At 35.2% G+C, this 20,087-nt stretch overlaps 1 protein-coding gene across 1 annotated transcript in view; it reads left to right on the top strand.

The window, feature by feature from the left end:
* LOC132550352 (HEAT repeat-containing protein 1-like) overlaps nt 1-18,967 on the top strand; it is a 28,845-nt gene extending 9,878 nt beyond the window's left edge. The window contains exons 14-43 of the mRNA XM_060214403.1: nt 683-845; nt 1,791-1,945; nt 2,367-2,556; nt 3,005-3,186; nt 3,347-3,538; nt 4,179-4,415; nt 4,964-5,092; nt 6,316-6,416; nt 6,641-6,778; nt 7,358-7,464; nt 7,933-8,054; nt 8,877-9,005; nt 9,141-9,392; nt 9,786-9,909; nt 10,174-10,343; nt 10,622-10,789; nt 11,557-11,700; nt 12,081-12,248; nt 13,250-13,428; nt 13,939-14,038; nt 14,402-14,481; nt 15,087-15,171; nt 15,789-15,923; nt 16,346-16,450; nt 16,567-16,637; nt 16,903-17,000; nt 17,446-17,603; nt 17,938-18,096; nt 18,439-18,547; nt 18,759-18,967. Coding sequence (XP_060070386.1) covers nt 683-845; nt 1,791-1,945; nt 2,367-2,556; nt 3,005-3,186; nt 3,347-3,538; nt 4,179-4,415; nt 4,964-5,092; nt 6,316-6,416; nt 6,641-6,778; nt 7,358-7,464; nt 7,933-8,054; nt 8,877-9,005; nt 9,141-9,392; nt 9,786-9,909; nt 10,174-10,343; nt 10,622-10,789; nt 11,557-11,700; nt 12,081-12,248; nt 13,250-13,428; nt 13,939-14,038; nt 14,402-14,481; nt 15,087-15,171; nt 15,789-15,923; nt 16,346-16,450; nt 16,567-16,637; nt 16,903-17,000; nt 17,446-17,603; nt 17,938-18,096; nt 18,439-18,547; nt 18,759-18,847 — 4,239 coding nt within the window. The 3' untranslated portion in view covers nt 18,848-18,967. The remainder of the gene's footprint in view (nt 1-682; nt 846-1,790; nt 1,946-2,366; nt 2,557-3,004; nt 3,187-3,346; nt 3,539-4,178; nt 4,416-4,963; nt 5,093-6,315; nt 6,417-6,640; nt 6,779-7,357; nt 7,465-7,932; nt 8,055-8,876; nt 9,006-9,140; nt 9,393-9,785; nt 9,910-10,173; nt 10,344-10,621; nt 10,790-11,556; nt 11,701-12,080; nt 12,249-13,249; nt 13,429-13,938; nt 14,039-14,401; nt 14,482-15,086; nt 15,172-15,788; nt 15,924-16,345; nt 16,451-16,566; nt 16,638-16,902; nt 17,001-17,445; nt 17,604-17,937; nt 18,097-18,438; nt 18,548-18,758) is intronic.
* The last annotated feature ends 1,120 nt before the right edge of the window (nt 18,968-20,087 follow it).

Raw genomic sequence — 20,087 nt, 5'->3', positions numbered from 1 at the left:
GATAGACTTAATTCTTACATAGGTTAAGGGCAGGTAAACTTGATTCAGTGAACTCTTACACAGGTAACAGACAGGAAGACTCAATTCAGTGAGCTGTTACACAGGTAACAGACAGGTAGACTTAACTCACAGGTAACAGACAGATAGGCTTGATTCAGTGAGCTGTTACACAGGTAACAGACAGGTAGACTTAATTCTTACACAGGTAACAGATAGGCTTGATTCAGTGAGCTCTTACACAGGTAACAGACAGATAGGCTTGATTCAGTGAGCTTTTACACAGGTAACAGACAGGTAGACTTGATTCTTACACAGGTAACAGACAGATAGACTTGATTCAGTGAGCTCTTACACAGGTAACAGACAGATAGACTTAATTCAGTGAGCTCTTACACAGGTAACAGACAGGTAGACTTGATTCAGTGAGCTCCTTACTGGTAAACTGGGGGAAGGTGGGGAAGACTAAGGGTCTTTGTCTGTGTCAATCTGTTTGGAACCTTTGGTAAAAGGTTTTTAATTGCATGCTTTTCACTGAATAATTGTTTTAAGATGCTGATAATTGACTGTTAGTCTTTATTCGACAAAAACTTAGGAATGAGGATGTTATGAATTTAAATCTGAATACAAGTACTGTGTAACATAGCAGCATTATATCATTATCCTTTTGCTTAATGTTATTTAGGAATTGGATCACCAGAAAACAAACATTTCCTACCAATTCCTGTCAAAGGCTGTGAGCAAAGTTTCTAAAGACATGTCCAACAAGACAGGCATTCAAGAGCTTTTACTGACCCTACTGGACAGAACTATCCAATGTCTAAGTTGTTTCAAGGACAACATGCCAGGTAAGTAATAAAGGATAATGTGTTGTTACAACCTAAATCTACCTGTTTCACTACAAGGACAGCATGCCAGGTAAGTAATAAAGGATACTGTGTTGTTACAACCTAAATCTACCTGTTTCACTACAAGTACAGCATTGACAGGTAAGTAATAAAGGATACTGTGTTTTCACAACCTAAATCTACCTGTTTCACTACAAGGACAGTATTGACAAGTAAGTAATAAAGGATACTGTGTTGTTACCACCTAAATCTACCCGTTTCACTACAAGTACAGCATTGACAGGTAAGTGATAAAGGATACTGTGTTTTTAAACCTAAATCTACCTGTTTCACTACAAGGACAGTATTGACAGGTAAGTAATAAAGGATACTGTGTTGTTAAAACCTAAATCTACCTGTTTCACTACAAGTACAGCATTGACAGGTAAGTAATAAAGGATACTGTGTTTTCACAACCTAAATCTACCTGTTTCACTACAAGGACAGTATTGACAGGTAAGTAATAAAGGATACTGTATTGTTACCACCTAAATCTACCCGTTTCACTACAAGTACAGCATTGACAGGTAAGTGATAAAGGATACTGTGTTTTTAAACCTAAATCTACCTGTTTCACTACAAGGACAGTATTGACAGGTAAGTAATAAAGGATACTGTGTTGTTAAAACCTAAACCTACCTGTTTCACTACATGTACAGCATTGACATGTAAGTAATAAAGGATCAATCATTTATCACTGCCTGTTCTTATCTGTTTTAGTATTTCAGGTAACAGTTACGTAGTTTCCTGAAGTCAATTTTAACAATTGAAGAGTTCATAGCAAATATAACTATACAACCCTCAAGTAAAGTTTTAAATTTGAAAATATCCACTAAACTTTCATTTGGAAGAAAGTGACCAAGGAAAGGTTTTTCATTTAATGATTGATTGAATTACTTTTTCCAGACACCAATTTTTGGCGTTGTATTGATGACAAATTTGATCCTGAAAAGGATAAATTAACTGTCCTGTTGGTGAAGACTTTTAATTTATTACTGAAGTCAACTTCTGGAGGTAACTGCAGTCAGCAGTACAGAGAACTACTCCAGAAATATATCAAGGTAAATAGACTTGATTTATATCTGACAAGCAAGTGTGGTGAAACAGTTTCAGTGTTAACTTGATGTATCTGTCTCTGAAGTGGAATACTGGAGAGCTGCCTCTCTGGATACATATAAAATGATGTGTTGTAAAGTTTTAATGTACCCAATAGTTAGGCTCCCTAAAACAAACTCAAACTCTCTAAAGATCTCAATTAACTTTAATTTTAATCCATATGCAGTCTTCTTTTTATTGTAACTTTTGCCTGATACTTCAGAAAGGCTTTATTAAATTTCCAAAGCTAAAGCATGATATACAAGGAAGATGTAATTTGTTCAAATCATAATGATTGTCAAAATGAGTGGATAAAGAATCAAATGTCTTCAATTTAAGATGCTTGTTCACATTTCAATCAATGTACTGAAAATTAATAATTTGCAGGGGACATTTCCGGACATACTTTCCTTGCTCCGGTTTCTTGGACTGATGTGGACAAGACACTGTAACCCTGACCACTTGTCTCTAGAGCTGACCACCATCACTCAGGCCAGTGCTTTACAGATCAGCAAGGCCCACCTCCTTAACATGACCACTGATCAAGTCAAGGTCTTAACCACAAATGTCACACCTGGTAAGATTTGTATCTGAACCTGACTTCCAATCGTTTCTTCGTGATGCTTCAGTTTTGTTTTTGAAGTAGGACTTCTGTTGTTGTGATAAATTTTAATAAGCTGGGTTAAAGTTTCAGCATGGTATGTAGTACATAAAGTTAAATCTGTTACAGATAAGCATGGTGTTGATCTAAATTTGTTATTGTTAATGACGTCATCACTTACTGAAAAGAATCAAACTACATCAGTCATAGCCTGATAAAAGTTACTTATCTCCAGCTTCTCATGTGAAGGTCACTCACAATATAGCTTTTATTTATGGTACTCATCAGTATCTTGAAAATTATATCTTGACTTGTCTCAAAAACAAGCTAAAATTACTAGTATTCAGTTATTTCACTAGGTGAATTTCTTGACTATATTAAAATTAATTTTGTACTACTGGCTTTTCCTTATTAATTGTTTCAGTACTGGTGAACTTGATGGTAGCAATGACGTCCCCTCACCAGGCTCTCAGGGATATGGCTGAGGATTGCGTGGTTTCCATTGAGACTGTATTGAAGGAAGCTGATCATGAAATGTTACCACTTGTTAAAAAGTTAATACGCTGTCAGCCTGAAATATCAGCCGATAGCAGTTATGTATCTCAGGTAAGAAACACTTCTCAGCAAACAAAGAAAATGTGAATGAGATGTTATCAATTTCAATTGTTCTGAAGACTTAATTATTACATTACAACAGTTTACTGCGTGAAGGAATATATGAATATGATTCTTACAGTAATGTGTATAAAATTTTCTTATCCTGAAGGTACTTGCAACTGTTTTCAAAGATTGTGATAAAGAAACATCAAAAGACACACCTCGTAAAAAGAGGAAGTCTGTAACAAAAGATTTCAAAGCTAAAGCATTGGATACAATCGTATCCATGACTGTTGCTATGGAAACTCCTGCCTACATACAGAGGGCAGCACTACAGCTACTACAGGGTCTGGAGACACAGGTGAGATTTATGAAATCATGTTGCATGTAATTTGATGTTGGACATGCCCAAACCATTTTATAGGAGGGAATGTTTTGTGTTCTCTACGTACATCTAGTCCCTTCTTGTCTCAGATAGATGTCATCATTACCACAAAAGATTGCTTCAGTGATATTTGTCAAAAGTATTTATTACGTAAAATGTATCAGAATATCTGAGTCGAGTTTGTGTTTCATAGGGTCAATATTATTGTTATTATTTATACAAAATCAACTTATTTGCTTTGAATTGAGAACGGTTATGCTATAGAGTTGTTTCCACTTTTTAAGATTTTTAAAGTCTTTTTGCACAATTTTTCTTACAAAGCTTTTTTCCACCTCATTCTAAACCTGTCAAAGTTCATGGAGAAAGTAAACACCCATCTTCACAGCTGAATATTCTTGAAGTCCCCATTATCATCTTAAATTTGATGAAGTTACATATTTATTTTACATAATCTTTACTGAAGGTTTATTATTGCATAGAACACATCAGCACCATTTACAACTGTTGAGTGTTGGGTAGTTGAGAGATTATGTTGGAATCTGGCTTTGATTAGCATTCTTTGTTTATTGATGACTGTATATACTGTGGTATACTACTGTGATTGTGTCTTTTTCAGAAATTGTTACAAGATCTGTTCCCACTTCTGATTACACTAATGGCTGACATTGACAGTGACAACCTAAATAACGCCAAGTTTGACTGTGTACGGTTGATACTACAGCGGTTTACAGCAGATACTGCAACACTACTGTCCCCAGGTGAACAGGGGTTAAAACTCCTTACAAAGGCCCTTCAAACACCTCATGGACCAGATGACACTTCAACTACTGTACAGTTATGTGCACTTGGACTGGTAAGGTTTCTCACTCTGTGATAGATTTCCATGAAACTTCCATCTGTTTACTATAAGCTAACACTTGCACTTAAGTGTTGTGATATTATCTGTTTATTTCCAATAATATTACGACATATATTACCAGCATAAAGCTCTTATGAATTTTGAATGAATTGCTGATATTGTTCATTATTCTCGTCTTTCCGTAATTGGAAATTGGCATTCATGTAATTAAATCTAAGACCTAAATAGCCTCATTTTTGTTTGTTCCTGAATTCTATTTGTTATACAAAATCTTATAGTAAACATTTAATATTTAACTCAAACACTCCGATAACTCAAATTTTTTTCATGATCCCGACATCTTGAAGTTGACAAAGTTTGACTGTATCACAAAAGTCGAATGTTGCAGATAATTTTTCTCAGTTGAAGATCACACTTCTGTTACCATGATAACTAAATAGATTAGAAACTGTAACATGCTATAAACAACCATGTTTGAAAGAAAAGACGGTAAGAAAAGGTGTTATGATAAACCTTAAAGCAAGTCTATTTATCTTTTTTAGATTGATAAGTTCCTGTACACAGCCTTGCCAGAGGCAAGTCGGAGGGTCCTACTTACTTGTCTCATTGATGTGTGGGTTGAGACTGAGAGCCATGTAGTGTCTGCTGCTGTGAGGAAGGTCATCAAACAGGTAAGTCAAGGTCACACAGTCTCATGACAACAAACCCAGGAAACTCATAAAGTTACTGGTTTGTGGAAAAATCCTACAAACTTCAAAAGTGCCTGGTAAGTCAAAGTCAGATCATGAAGACTGGAATTTCACAAAGTGCCTGGTTAGTCAAAGTCAGATCATGAAGACTGGAATTTCACAAAGTGCCTGGTTAGTCAAAGTCAGATCATGAAGACTGGAATTTCACAAAGTGCCTGGTTGGTGTAAAACTTGATTTTATAACAGTTGGGATATCGGTTGTTTCACTTATCAACCACGTCAAGTCACCAGACACTGGAAACTCTATAAAGTCCCTGATTGTTAGGGTTAGGCAATCTCGGGTCACAAAATGCTTGGAACTGGTAATGTCCCTTGTAGTCAAGTTAAGGCAATCTCGGGTCACAAAATGCTTAACTGGTAATGTCCCTTGTAGTCAAGTTAAGGCAATCTCGGGTCACAAAATGCTTAACTGGTAATGTCCCTTGTAGTCAAGTTAAGGCAATCTCGGGTCACAAAATGCTTGGAACTGGTAATGTCCCTTGTAGTCAAGTTAAGGCAATCTCAGGTCACAAAATGCTTGGAACTGGTAATGTCCCTTGTAGTCAAGTTAAGGCAATCTCGGGTCACAAAATGCTTGGAACTGGTAATGTCCCTTGTAGTCAAGTTAAGGCAATCTCGGGTCACAAAATGCTTAACTGGTAATGTCCCTTGTAGTCAAGTTAAGGCAATCTTGGGTCACAAAATGCTTGGAACTGGTAATGTCCCTTGTAGTCAAGTTAAGCCAATCTCGGGTCACAAAATGCTTGGAAATGGTAATGTCCCTTGTAGTCAAGTTAAGGCAATCTCCATCACAAAACATTGCAAAACCATAATACATTGACAGAGAACCAAATACATTAAATAAAGTCCATCATTGCTTACAACTCCAAGTCAGGGAGCAGTTACATTATATATGTATATGTATAGGTGGTCTTGTTAGTGGTGCATAGTTACAATAACAACACCTCAGTCTATATTACATCATCACCAGAGAACCAGGTTCAGTAAGATGGAAGTAAATGTTCATATATAGTTTTATAATTGATATTTATTAACTCCATTTTAGGACTATTCCAGTAAAATTATTTGTGTAGCTTCCCCATGAGATAAATACTTCTCTGATGTGGCCCTCATTTGTTCATCACATGTATCCTTCTGACTTATAGTTACCGCTGGAGTCTACAGACATTGTAGAAGAGCTTCAGTCCTGTTGGAAAACTTCATCTGACTTGGTTAAAACAGTAAAGGAGACCAAAAGGAGAAAGAGGTGAGAATACATGTATACATTTAACTGTAAAACTTTGTAAAACTTTGATATGAATATCAAGTGAAAATCTATCTGATAATTCAATTCGATGTTCTATTTTGAAGATCATAAGATCTTGGTAATTTGTAAATTCAGTTGTGAATGTAATGGTTTGAAATTTTTTATTTGAGTGGTATGAAGTAGATGAATGAGGTCAATAGAAATGGGTATATTTATTACTTCAGACAACAAGCTGATACAGAGGAGGAATTTAACCGTCCAGGCTGGCGTCGTGCCACCATGATCCTGGAGGGTATCCAGGAGAAGAAGAGGCTTACAAACAGTCCACTTCTGCTGCCTATCTGCTTTCAGCTCCTAACACGGTAAATATCTTAATCATAAGTGTCACTCAGTGTTATGAGAAAATACAGCACTTCTTACTACTGGTTTAATCAAAACTTTTCTGCCTTAAGAGACCATGTACAAATTAGTTCTTTTAAGTTCAGTTACTTATGTAACACAATGATCATATTAAGATGATCACTGATTATAAATTATAAATACTTATTCTGCATAGATATCTCTGTATAGCACTTATGAACCCAGGCTGTTTCCAGTACTTATACAATATGATATTCAACAAAAAACATAGACAAAATCTGCAGCATTTCAAATATTGATTTATTTCATTGGTACAGTGTAACACTTTGATTTTAGTTTACGATGACAAATAACAAGTTTCTCTCCCTTTATTCGTATAATTGACATGTAGACAATTCATTTGTTCAAAGCTTACAACTCTGAAGGTGTGTAATGTTATGAAATGATATTTAAAGCAAATTCCATGAATATTTCAAACGAGAAGTAGTCCTCTCTAAAGTAATATTGTATAAATGAAAGATTCTGGAAAAAGGCATAAATTGGTATTGTTTTATAATATTGTGTTTTACTACTATTGACAGTGTGTTAGATTCGGATCAGCACAGCTCTGCAGAGTATATTAAACAACTCATTCTGTCGCTGGTCAACCATGTGTGTCAAAAGATCCAATCAGGGCAGGAAGAGAATGGTAAGGAAAGATACTAAACCACTAAGTTTACAGAATTCTAATTCTTGTGTTGCTTCTGATTTTAATCATTCACCTTGTGTAATGTTTGATCTGTCACAGGTCAGCTTCACAGTAGATCGAAAAAAAAAATACTGCTTTATTTGACCTCATTCATTTTCTACTTCAATTGTGCTTTATCATTTTACCTCTAAGCCTTCAAAATTAGGCCCTTAGCATTACTGGCAAGTTCCATTACCAAACAACTGAGTGGTGCAGTGAAATTCATTGTTTAGCTCTACTGTACCTAATTCTGAATTTGTATTGAAAGGTGCTATTCACTTGTGTGTCTTTTGTACAATCATTGAGAAGCAAATGAAAAATGCGGGGAGAAAACATTATTGAAGCCAATGTCCAGTCAGTCTAAACAATGATTTACAATACTGTATGTATGTATTTAATCTGAATGTTGTTATCATTTCCTATTTGTAGAAGCAATTGAGGAACAGAAATTCAACATGGAGCTTATTGTTCAGACCATAAGAACATCAAGTAATCCTCAAACTCACAATCAGGCTTTATTGGTTCTCACAACAGCTGCTAGACTTTACCCGGTAAGTACTACCAAAGTCACCATTAGGCTTTATTGGTTCTCACAACAGTTACTAGACTTTACCCGGTAAGTACTACCAAAGTCACCATTAGGCTTTATTGGTTCTCACAACAGTTACTAGACTTTACCCGGTAAGTACTACCAAAGTCACCATTAGGCTTTATTGGTTCTCACAACAGTTACTAGACTTTACCCAGTAAGTACTACCAAAGTCACCATTAGGCTTTATTGGTTCTCACAACAGTTACTAGACTTTACCCAGTAAGTACTACCAAAGTCACCATTAGGCTTTATTGGTTCTCACAACAGTTACTAGACTTTACCCGGTAAGTACTACCAAAGTCACCATTAGGCTTTATTGGTTCTCACAACAGTTACTAGACTTTACCCGGTAAGTACTACCAAAGTCACCATTAGGCTTTATTGGTTCTCACAACAGCTGCTAGACTTTACCCGTTGACTGTAAGATTGTATCAAGAATAATAATGAATATCCTTAAAAAAACCTTCTGTATCTAATTCAGTGTGGCCAGAGTTGTGTTCCCTGCAGAATCGAGTGGAGAATGTTTGGCTTGAGAGTTGTCGAGAGGTGGGGGAGGTCCTATTTTTAGGGGATATTGAATGAAGTAAAATCAGTCTGCTTTCTCTGTCCCTTTAAGCACCTGTCTTTGTAATGACCTCAGATGTTGTAAGGAGATAACAGTCCTAACAAAATCAGAATAGCAATTAAGGGAATAAGAGAAAAATGTTTCTATAGTTAACAGAGTAACATTTAGCAGTAACGATGTACATTTGATAATATGAAAACATTGTTGGTATCCTAGGAACATCTACTACACAACGTGATGTCTGTGTTCACATTCATGGGTGCCAACATCCTACGACAAGATGATTCTTACAGTATACAGATTATTGGACGTATTTTGGAGACTGTGATCCCAGCACTTATAACAGTAAGTACACCACTGGAAAACTTTCCCATATCTTATTGATTTCATAGTGTTAAAAAGAAGAAGAAAAAGTCATTCCTCATTTCCTTAAATCAGACTTGGTTTTAGAAGTAATGTACTGATGTTGTGTGTAAACAGGCCTGTGAACAGAGGACCAAGGTACCTCAAGGTGTGTCTAACAAGGTGGAGGATGTCATCACCATGGTGATCCGAGTGTTTGTGGATGCCTACCCTCACATCCCTGACCACCGTCGCCTTATGTTGTTCACCAAACTCGTACAGATCGTAGGCGAGGATAATTACCTGTGGCGCACCCTACTTTTACTGGTCGCTCACCTGGTTACCAGGGGAACACAGTCCAATGATGATACTCCAGCAACTGAACGTGAGGTAGTTCACAACCTTATTATCAACATAGCAGATGTGCTCATGTGCCTTATCATATGCCGCTACATGTTAAGAGACTTCTATTGTTAAAAAGATTCCTTATTTAATTTCTCTTGGTGATAATAAAAAATCTTGTGTGTGGATAAAGAAGATTAAAAGTAAACTTTATATAAAGTATATTTTACAATAATTATGTATAAAAGTTGATATATTTTGCAATAATTGTGATTTAAGTTTATGTATTTTAGAATTACTTTGTATCAAGTTATATGAACCAATATTAACTCTTGTTGGCCTAGTTGGGAGTTCACTTTGGTTTTTTAAGTACCGGTATTATGTTGTGTAGCAAACAACTTGATGATGTAACACTAATACTTGGGTGTCTGTAATTGATAGATACTATCCAAGGATATGGAGTTCTGTTTACAACTCTCTGGCCAGTTCCCTGCCACAACACAGCTCATGTTTGCTGCAGCAGCCATAAAGTATCTAGAAGAACTGCCAGATGATAAGACTGAGGGTATGTGTTAGAGACTTTGAATGTATAAAGTAAATGAGAGTAATGGGCTGCCAACACAAGAGTAAAAGTATGGGATCTACAGTTTCATATTATAAATTAGGTTGAATTTTTTGGTAAACATTTTATAATGTAATGGAAATTCTAAAAAACTCTTTTGTATTTCAGTATTTTAGATTGCTATTACTTTTTATATCTCACATTTGTCTTATTTGTAATATTATTTTGAGGAAAAAATCTGTTATGAAAAATATCCTGTTGTTGTAGAAAAGGTAGTTCGGCGGGTCACCCAGCCCCAGTCTCTTGGAAAACTGCGTAAAGAGGACACAGAAATATACAACGTGAAGATTCACTCTGCTAAACAACTGCGACACTTCAAGTACAAAGTTGTTGAACTTCTTATTTCTCTACATACCACCGAGATGTACATCGTACAGGTAATCAACACTTATCATAACATACCTACCAGGTGTACATTGTACAGGTAATCATCACTTATCATTACATACCTACCAGGTGTACATTGTACAGGTAATCATCACTTATCATTACATACCTACCAGGTGTACATTGTACAGGTAATCAACACTTATCATTACATACCTACCAGGTGTACATTGTACAGGTAATCAACACTTATCATTACATACCTACCCAGTGTTCATTGTACAGGTCCTCTTTCCTGTCATTTTACACACTTTTACATTAATTTCAGGTTTCCAATTGTAAAGACTCATCTCTACTCACCAAGTTCCAGAGTCTTCTGCAGAATATCATGGAGTTTCTTTCCAGGGTTTCCCAGGCAACAGACAAATACCAAGAAACTATTACAGCAAGGTTTTGGAAAGCATTCCAACACAAAGTGTATGATCTGCTAGAAAAGGTGGGTTAGTGGACCTCCCTGTACTCAATAAGACAAAAGATAAAATGTCACACTTTTGATACAACTTTTAAAATAACAACATATTTAGATTATATTTGCACCATAGTATTGTAATATCAAGTTCTGTACCTGGAAAGGATTTAATGTGATTGGTCAAGGCTAATTTCTTGAATTTTTCTATCAAGTGTTTGAATTTTTAATTTGGTGGGGTTTGACCAATAGATACATTCAGCTTCAGCAATGCATGTCTATGAATAGAAGGCAGCAAGGCATGTCAGGTTTAGAAATTCAGTTCATTTATGAAAATAACTGACATAATCTTAAATAGTTGACTTCCTGATACAAAAGCTTACATATTTTCTAATTAACTTAATATGCTTGTGTTTCAAGAATAGTCATTTTAGCAATTCTTTTATTTGTTCAAATCATGAAAGGATATTTGCTCTGCCATGTGGTGTTTCTTACTTGGATTTTTTATCATTTCATATTTTCATTTTTTATCAGTTTGAGAATAAACATATCACTCCTTCCTGTGAACAGAATGTTGTAATGAGAAAGGACTTACATAGTCGTAACAGAAAACTGATACTCCTGAACCATATCTGAATTATAAATGTTGGAAAGTACATTATGATCTTGACAGGAAATTACAAAATATGGTTGTAAAATGATGTTGAAATTACTGATAATTGTTAATGTCCATAGTTCGTATTTTCATTTATAACTTGATTATTAATCTGCTTGGGTCCTTTTATTACATTCTGAAGGTCGTGACCTTGTTGCCAGAAGATATGTTTGTGGAGGTTGTATCCTCATTGATGGATCACACTCTTCCAAATGTACAGAGAAAGGCCCTAGAGCTGCTCAATACCAACTTACACCAGAGACGAGAAGTTCTCACAAAGCACGAGGTATTCACACACATAAACTTAACACCACTGTAAAACTTTCACAAAACATATGGAGTGTATTTAATAGATTTACCTAGTATATTAAGAATTGAAAGCAAACTCTTAGAAAAATGATTTAAGTGTACGTGAAGCATTCATTTAACATTGGCTTTCTTTATGTTTAGCCTACTTCAGAACTGGAATGTCCTCACAAACCTTGAAATTAAGTAACTTTTAAATAGATTTGATATAGAATAATTTTGTATCACGAACCTCTTTTAATTTTTATCTCCATCCAACCTGAAATGCCCCAGCAGAACTGATCTGGATGGTAACATTAATTATAAAATGAGTTTTGGAATTTTCTAATTTTACAATCATTTCTGAATTGTGGTTCACAGGTGTCCTTGCTCCTTCCACTTGTGGACAAGATCCTTGGTATTGTGGACAACACCTGTCTGGTTGCAGGTGGTGTGGAGGAGGTCACTGTTAATGCTCAAACTGCTCTGTATGGACTTAAACTCATGTGTCGCCACCTGGGGGAGAATAATCCTCATACATTTATAAAGGTAAGTTTAGAATATGACAAAAAACGCAGAGGATATTAAGCATTTCCACTAAAGTTAACATCTATCAAATATTGTCTGTGATTTCCTTTATATCTTGTCCAAAATTAACCAAAGTGATATCACTATCTAAGTCAATAACCATGCTATCATGCCACACAGTGATTCATTTACATGAAGAAATATGGCATCATTTAAATGATTTCTTTGAGAAGTCACAATATTAACCTTGTTTGTAGTGGATACAGATGTTCTACACCACTGCATTACTGCTGACTTACAGCAGCATCATCTCAATATTTGTCAGCTTCATCTCGATATTTGTTAGCTTCATCCCGATATTTGTCAGCATCATCCCAATATTTGTCAGCTTCATCCCGATATTTGTCAGCTTCATCCTGATATTTGTCAGCATCATCCCGTTATTTGTCAGCTTCATCCTGATATTTGTCAGCTTCATCCTGATATTTGCCAGCTTCATCCCGATATTTGTCAGCATCATCCCAATATTTGTCAGCTTCATCCCGATATTTGTCAGCATCATCCCGATATTTGTCAGCTTCATCCTGATATTTGTCAGCTTCATCCTGATATTTGTCAGCTTCATCCCGTGTCAGCTTCATCCCAATATTTGTCAGCTTCATCCTGATATTTGTCAGCTTCATCTTGATATTTGTCAGCTTCATCCCATGTCAGCTTCATCCCGATATTTGTCAGCATCATCCCGATATTTGTCAGCTTCATCCCGATATTTGTCAGCATCATCCCAATATTTGTCAGCTTCATCCCGATATTTGTCAGCATCATCCCGATATTTGTCAGCTTCATCCCGATATTTGTCAGCGTCATTCCGATATTTGTCAACATCATCCCGATATTTGTCAGCTTCATCCTGATACTTTTCTGCTTCATGCTGACACCCCTATTAGAGAATGCCAGATATATTTTATAAATGATGATTTTGTGATTTGATTTATGATTTAATCCTTCTTTATTTGTTTCAGGTTCTGAAACTTGCCGTTCGGGTTTTCAGTGAAAGAGGAGATAACCTACAGCTGTCAGCATGTGCCTTACTTTGTATTGCAGAGATTTCTCAAATTCTTAATATCCATGTTATTGCCCATCTCTCATCCTTCATGCCAAAAATCATCACGTGTTTAGAAAACCATGATACGTTACTGTCGTAAGTACTGCCATAGAATCAAAATACTGTAATATGATTAAAGTTGTCTCCCTTTTATATTGTTGATAAAATGCTGTATCCAGTATTTTAACAGACAATAAGGTGTAAGTTGTCTCACCTTGTTATTGTTGATTAGCATGCTACGTCCAGTAACAGGTAGACAGTTGAATCAGAACAGTAGGAACACTCCTGTCTTTTTATATTGCTTTTTTTACACTATTCTTCTGCAGTGGATCAGTCAGATTTTTCCGCAAATATATTTGAAGTCTGCACTGGACATTGACTGATGTTCTGTGAATTTTTTATGCTCTATTTTCATAAGATTTATCTCTGGTACACTCATAATTAATTTTTTCTGTACAGATCTCAAAATTGCTATAGTGATTGTTTTTCAATACAAGTTTCACACTCAATTTTCAAATTTGTTTTCACTTATTACATTAATCAGGAATAGTATTGCCTTGTGTAAGCCAGTGAAAGCAATATAATTTATGCTGCTGTCTTTTATAGAAATGAACTCTTCCTGCTGAGTGTGGTGACAACATTGCAGAAGGTTGTGGAAAATCTCTCCAATTTCCTCAGTCCCTACATCAAGGACATAATTCTACAGGTAACATTTCTCTTCTCTTTGTGAAGCATAGTCGTTATGAAGATTCTCATTTACTTTATATTTACATGGAGATTTCTTTCTGTTGAATTCATGGTTACTGTCTATCCACAAGTTTTATTGGCTCAAGAAATAGGAAACATTTAAATTAACATGTATTTTACTACCAAGTGGATCTCATGAAGAAGATTTATTATTGAAAGCGAGTGTCATTGAAAAAATGCATAGTTTTTTAAAACAAGGAAATCTGAGCCCCTTGAAAACAGATGATTTCATAGTTAACAGCCTCTTATATAAAACTGATATCTCCAGTTTGGTTTGTCATTAATGAGTGTAATTCATTGAATTCATGTTCTTGTCCTAAAGGTCTGCTGCCTCTCTGCTCTGGACGAAGAACTTGATGTGATGAAGAAACCTCAAACACAACAGAGACTGAAAAACATTAGGTATCATTCCATATCATGTTGTTTAGGCTATTATTACTGGAAAAAAGTGGGTTTTTTTCTTGTGCCTGCAACAATAAGTCATTATTGTCATTAGGTCAAAAAAGTTAATTCCCAACTTAATTAAACTTTGTATTCAGCTAGATCACATAGTGGAAACCTTATTGCATTCATCATTTACAAAATGTTTTTATGGTCCAGCAAATCTCAGAAATAGGGATGATGAGAAACTTGACTAACATTTTGCGACATCTTATTTTTGCATTAAGTATAAATGCTATTCCAATAAGATATATAATATAATGATGCACTGACTTCTGAACCTGACAAATCATTTTAGGAATTTTGTTTTTTCCGTACTTTTTGGTAAAAAACTGTTACATTGAGAAATGTTTTTGGCATGTTCTGATTGCTTTAGATTTTGTTTATTATGTCAGATGAGTTTTCCTCTCCTTTAAAACAAGAAGATATTAGTATAATTTGTAATTAGCTTATAAATATTATCTGAACAAAGTGGGACAGGGGAGACATATAGTTGTACATAATTCTTGTATTACTATATTTGACATGAACACATAGTATACATTTATATCAATTTCTTTTTGTAGGTCATCGCTGTCAACAATACTGCCTTTCCGTGTTATACTCCCATCTGTGAGCAATTGCTATGAAAAGTTTTCCAGTAATGATCTGGTAAGTTTTCATGGTAGATTAATTTGGGTGAAAGTGTTAAAAAATATGTAAATTCAGAAGAAAAAATTCTTTAGACATGTGTGGTATATCAGAGAGGAAGTTAAGTTGTATATGCTGTTCTATCATATCTATTTTATGAAATCTTCTGATGATTTGACCAATTGGACCAGAGTTTGTTCAGGAAATAAGGGCGGACCTCCTTATATATCTTGCCTGTCAGATGAGCCTTGGAAAGCCCATTTTAGGCTTGTATTAATATTGGCATGTCATTCCTTACTGTTTGAACAAATCCTGGTTGGCCTGGAATGTTACATTAAATATACAAATGAACAGATTTGTTTTCCTTATAAACATGAGTTGTGTTGTGTATGTTCTTGTTAATTTCATCCTTTCAGATGTGACAAACCCCTTATGTCCTCGATAATTTTGTCATTATAGATGTGTGTGAAGCTCTTATTTCCTCAATAATTTTAACATAATAGATGTATGTGAAGCCCCTTATGCCTTCAATGATTTTTTCCTCATAGATGTGTGTGAAGCCCCTTATGTCTTCAATAATTTTATTCTCATAGATGTGTGTGAAGCCCCTTATGTCTTCAATAATTTTATCCTTACAGATGTGTGTGAAGCCCCTTATGTCATTGCTAGAGGACCACTTAACCAACATGAACTATGAGGATCTCACAAGTAATCTGACACAGCTCCAGACTTTCTTCCTGGTCTGTTTGGACTTCAGGGCCAAACACCCTGATGTAAGTTAAGCCCATACCCTTGTCTTCAGAGATTGATAATATTAAAAAAATATATGAACATATAATTTCATTGTTTGAAGTTCCATTTATATATGAATTATTGATATAATTTCTCTTCTGTATGATTTTCAAAAATAGTTAGTTTAAAAGTGTCAACAAAAAACAAAACCTAGATTACATAACCGAGCAGTTTGAAAGACGAGTAGCCGAGATTTTTAATTAGTTAGATGTAATGTTTACGATAATGACCAATGGAGAAACTATTTTTCTTCATCTTAATTTGTGGCAAATGCGAATTTAAATAAATGCAGAAGTAAAGTATTTCAATACAGTTACCAGATAGCTGATGTTTTTGTAATCTGAAGATTTTGTTGTGTTCAAATAAATGGTAATTTTGTAATCCACTCATTTCTGATACTTAGGTCGAGGAGAGTGACGTGACCTTGATAGAAGGCAGCATAATGCAGACCATCATTTCCATGGTGATGAAATTATCAGAGTCCTCATTCAGACCATTTTTACTGAAAGTAAGAAGATTTTTAGAAAACTCAATTTAAAATGCTTTTCTTCATGGTGATTACTTGCTATTGAATATACATTAAGATATGACATCATTTCTTAATCTCTAACTTTCTGTCTTTAGCTCTACAATTGGGGAACTAGGGAATCTGATATTAAAGCCAGAGTAACAGTATTCTACAGACTGGCTGACAGGTAAGTAGGACAACAAACAGAGCCCTTCATCTAGAATTATAGAAACATATAGGCATTAACACAAGTGATTAGACAAACAGCATTGAAATTCTTTCCTTATTGGTTTTGTCACTTACCATATTAAATTCTATGAAGTTGCAAAATCCATGTTGAAAAATGGTACCATTCATGATTCACAGCTGTTATGACACTGATAAGAGGATAGTCATGTATAAATACAAAATTGTGAATCAAATAATGTAGGATTTCTTTTACCTTCTTGTAGCCTAGCAGATAAATTGAAGAGTCTTTTTACCCTGTTTGCTGGACATTTTGTACAACATGCTGCTGAACTGTTGGACCTAAATAACTCATCTAAAACAGGTAATACACCTCTGAATTATCAAGATAGTATATTATTCACAACAATTTAATCCACAAAAATGGAAGTTCAGAAATCAGGTGGCCTTCTCTTTACCTGTCAAAATGGTTTGTTTACACTTATCCACCTGAAGTACGAGATCAATTTATTTGAATTAACTTTTCCTGTTTACATATGCATATTTGCATATTGTCTTATTTATTTTAACATTCTGTGAAGAGTTATGGTCATGTAATTTATTTTGATCATCTATAGATATGCTGTCCAAAAGCTCTTAAAGTTAAGCTGTGAAGTATTTTACACACAAAATGTGAATTTTGTGTATTGTGTCGTTCCTTGATAGATAGACTAAGCCGAGGTTTACGCCAGTCTAAATCAAACGGCCTCTTAATGGGAAAGGCAATTGACAGGAACAATACTGAATCTATTGGGTTTTTTTTTCTGTAGGTAAAGGTTACTTTGGGAAAGGGAAGCAGTGTCGTAGAATGTCTCATCAGCTGCTGGTCCATGTGATTGACTGCCTCCATAAGTGTTTCTTGTATGACACTGAGGGTTTCCTCAACAAGGAGCGATTTGAATGCCTTATGCAACCACTGGTAGACCAGGTACATATTTACTTGTAGCTTATTCTGAATGATAATCTGAAATGTTCGCAGTTTGAGTTTGCTTAAATGGAAAATTCAGCAGATATAGAAATATATTCAATGATTCTAGCTTACCTGAGTATAAACTAATGCCAGATAGCTACGAGATAACCGTGCAGATGTCCTTTTGATTGATTAAAAATATTCTATTTAATGAAAGGATTAGCACAGATCTATTGTAACTGTACACTCAGCTAGTTGAAAAAACAAAAATTGTGGTAAATACTAAAGTAACTCACGATTTGTAATAATGTTGTGATGTAAAATACCTGAAAACTTTTGGCTTCAATTTTAGCTCGATAATACTGGTCGTAGTGAGAATCTGTATAGAAAACGTGTTGACCGTCACCTAGTACCCTGCCTTGTACAAATGGCTGTAGCTGTACAGGATGACTCCTTGTGGAAAACTTTAAACTACCAGATCCTGCTCAAGACCAGACATGAGGAACCAAAGGTAGGATAATATTTATAGCTGATTTTATAATAATCTTCACAGGTCATTTACAGTTTCACAAACCAGTGTGGTCCAGCCTACCTTATAATGACACCCTATATAGTGCCAATATGTACATCAATTTGTTGTCTTAAGCAACATATTTTCTTTCTTCCAAATGCCTACTTAGTTCCTTGCTTTTGATGTAAAGGAAGAAAATGTGAACATTTTCATTACTATGGAAACGTCCTTGTGTAGGGTAGAGGATCTACTTGAATAGCCTCTGTATCTTATAGATAATTCATCAAGGTCATTCAATAGTACTACCACTGATGGCCTACATTGATATGTCCTTGATTACAGGTACGTTTAGGAGCTCTGAATGCTGTTGATGAGCTGCACAAAAAGTTAGGAGAGGATTTCCTGGGCCTACTGCCCGAGACAATACCGTTCCTAGCAGAGTTGATGGAAGGTATGTACATTAGTTACTTGGTAGGATTTTGATCTACAGGGTCCTTATCATCATTTCCATACTTTTGATGAGTGTTAATACTATTCAGTATATTGAGGATTGTTTTGATAAAATGGGAAAATTAAAGATTCAGCAATAAGACTGTTTCATTAATGATGTTAATGGTTTTGATTCCATTTACATTTCTATCTTTTACATTGCCTTGTTTCAGATGATTGTGAAGAAGTAGAGAAAGAATGCCAGGCAGTTATTGGAGAGATGGAGAAAACCCTTGGAGAGCCTCTTCAGAAATACTTCTAGATATCTTGATACTGTTTTATTTTCCCCAATAGTGGTGAAGGCATACTAATCCATAAGCTGGAGAACTTCCTCAGTCATGTCTACAAGATATATCAGTACTTCTACAGAAACAGGCTAATGTCTTCTGTCATGTCTACAAGATATCTCAGCACTGCTACAGAAACAGGCTAATGTCTTCTGTCATGTCTACAAGATATCTCAGTACTTCTACAGAAACAGGATAATGTCTTCTGTCATGTCCCCAAGATATCTCAGTACTTCTACAGAAACACAGGAAAATGTCTTCTGTCATGTCCCCAAGATATCTCAGTAATTCTACAGAAACAGGCGATTGTCTTCTGTGATGTCCCCAAGATATCTCAGTAATTCTACAGAAACAGGCGATTGTCTTCTGTCATGTCCCCAAGATATCTCAGTACTTCTACAGAAACACAGGAAAATGTCTTCTGTCATGTCCCCAAGATATCTCAGTAATTCTACAGAAACAGGCGATTGTCTTCTGTCATGTCCCCAAGATATCTCAGTACTTCTACAGAAACAGGTGAATGTCTTCTGTCATGTCCCCAAGATATCTCAGTACTTCTACAGAAACAGGAGAATGTCTTCTGTCATGTCCCCAAGATATCTCAGTACTTCTACAGAAACACAGGAAAATGTTTTCTGTCATGCCCTTAATTTACCTCAGTACTGCTGCTTTTAAATCCTTACACTGATGAAATCAGATAAGTTATGCTGATAAAATCCTATTTAGAACCTCTTCATTTCTTTTTCGTTTACACAATGTAATTATTCTTATAGTAATCTATTTACAATATGTTATATATATATGAGAGTACCTCTATTTCCTATTACAGAAACAAGTCCATGTCACGATGTTTTGATTTAAGAACATTCTTGCTGCCATTTGTGAGACACAATGCATGCCCATGCTGTTGTTAAGATTGATTTTATTGTTGTTCTGTCGAATAAATGACAAATGTTATATTTACCTACATTTCTTTGTTATTGTTTGTTTTAGAAAAGTTTATTGACATAGTCATTGTAGAGAAGAAAAATTTAAGTCATTTGGGTAACGTTCAATGTTAAGATTGGTAGGGTAAATGTCAAGGTCACCATTGGAATTCATATAAATTTCCTTTTCTCTTTTTGTTGGTATGCTAGTAATCTCGTTTGCTATTGGATTTTGATCCAACTTTACATTATGATTAGATGAATAGTACACATACCAAGTACTTACAGA

The sequence above is a fragment of the Ylistrum balloti genome, unplaced genomic scaffold, assembly GCF_031769215.1.
Source record: "Ylistrum balloti isolate Yb309-2 unplaced genomic scaffold, AGI_CSIRO_Ybal_v1 Utg370120, whole genome shotgun sequence".
In the NCBI taxonomy this organism is placed as follows: domain Eukaryota; kingdom Metazoa; phylum Mollusca; class Bivalvia; order Pectinida; family Pectinidae; genus Ylistrum; species Ylistrum balloti.
This window is presented reverse-complemented; position numbering and strand designations above follow the sequence as displayed.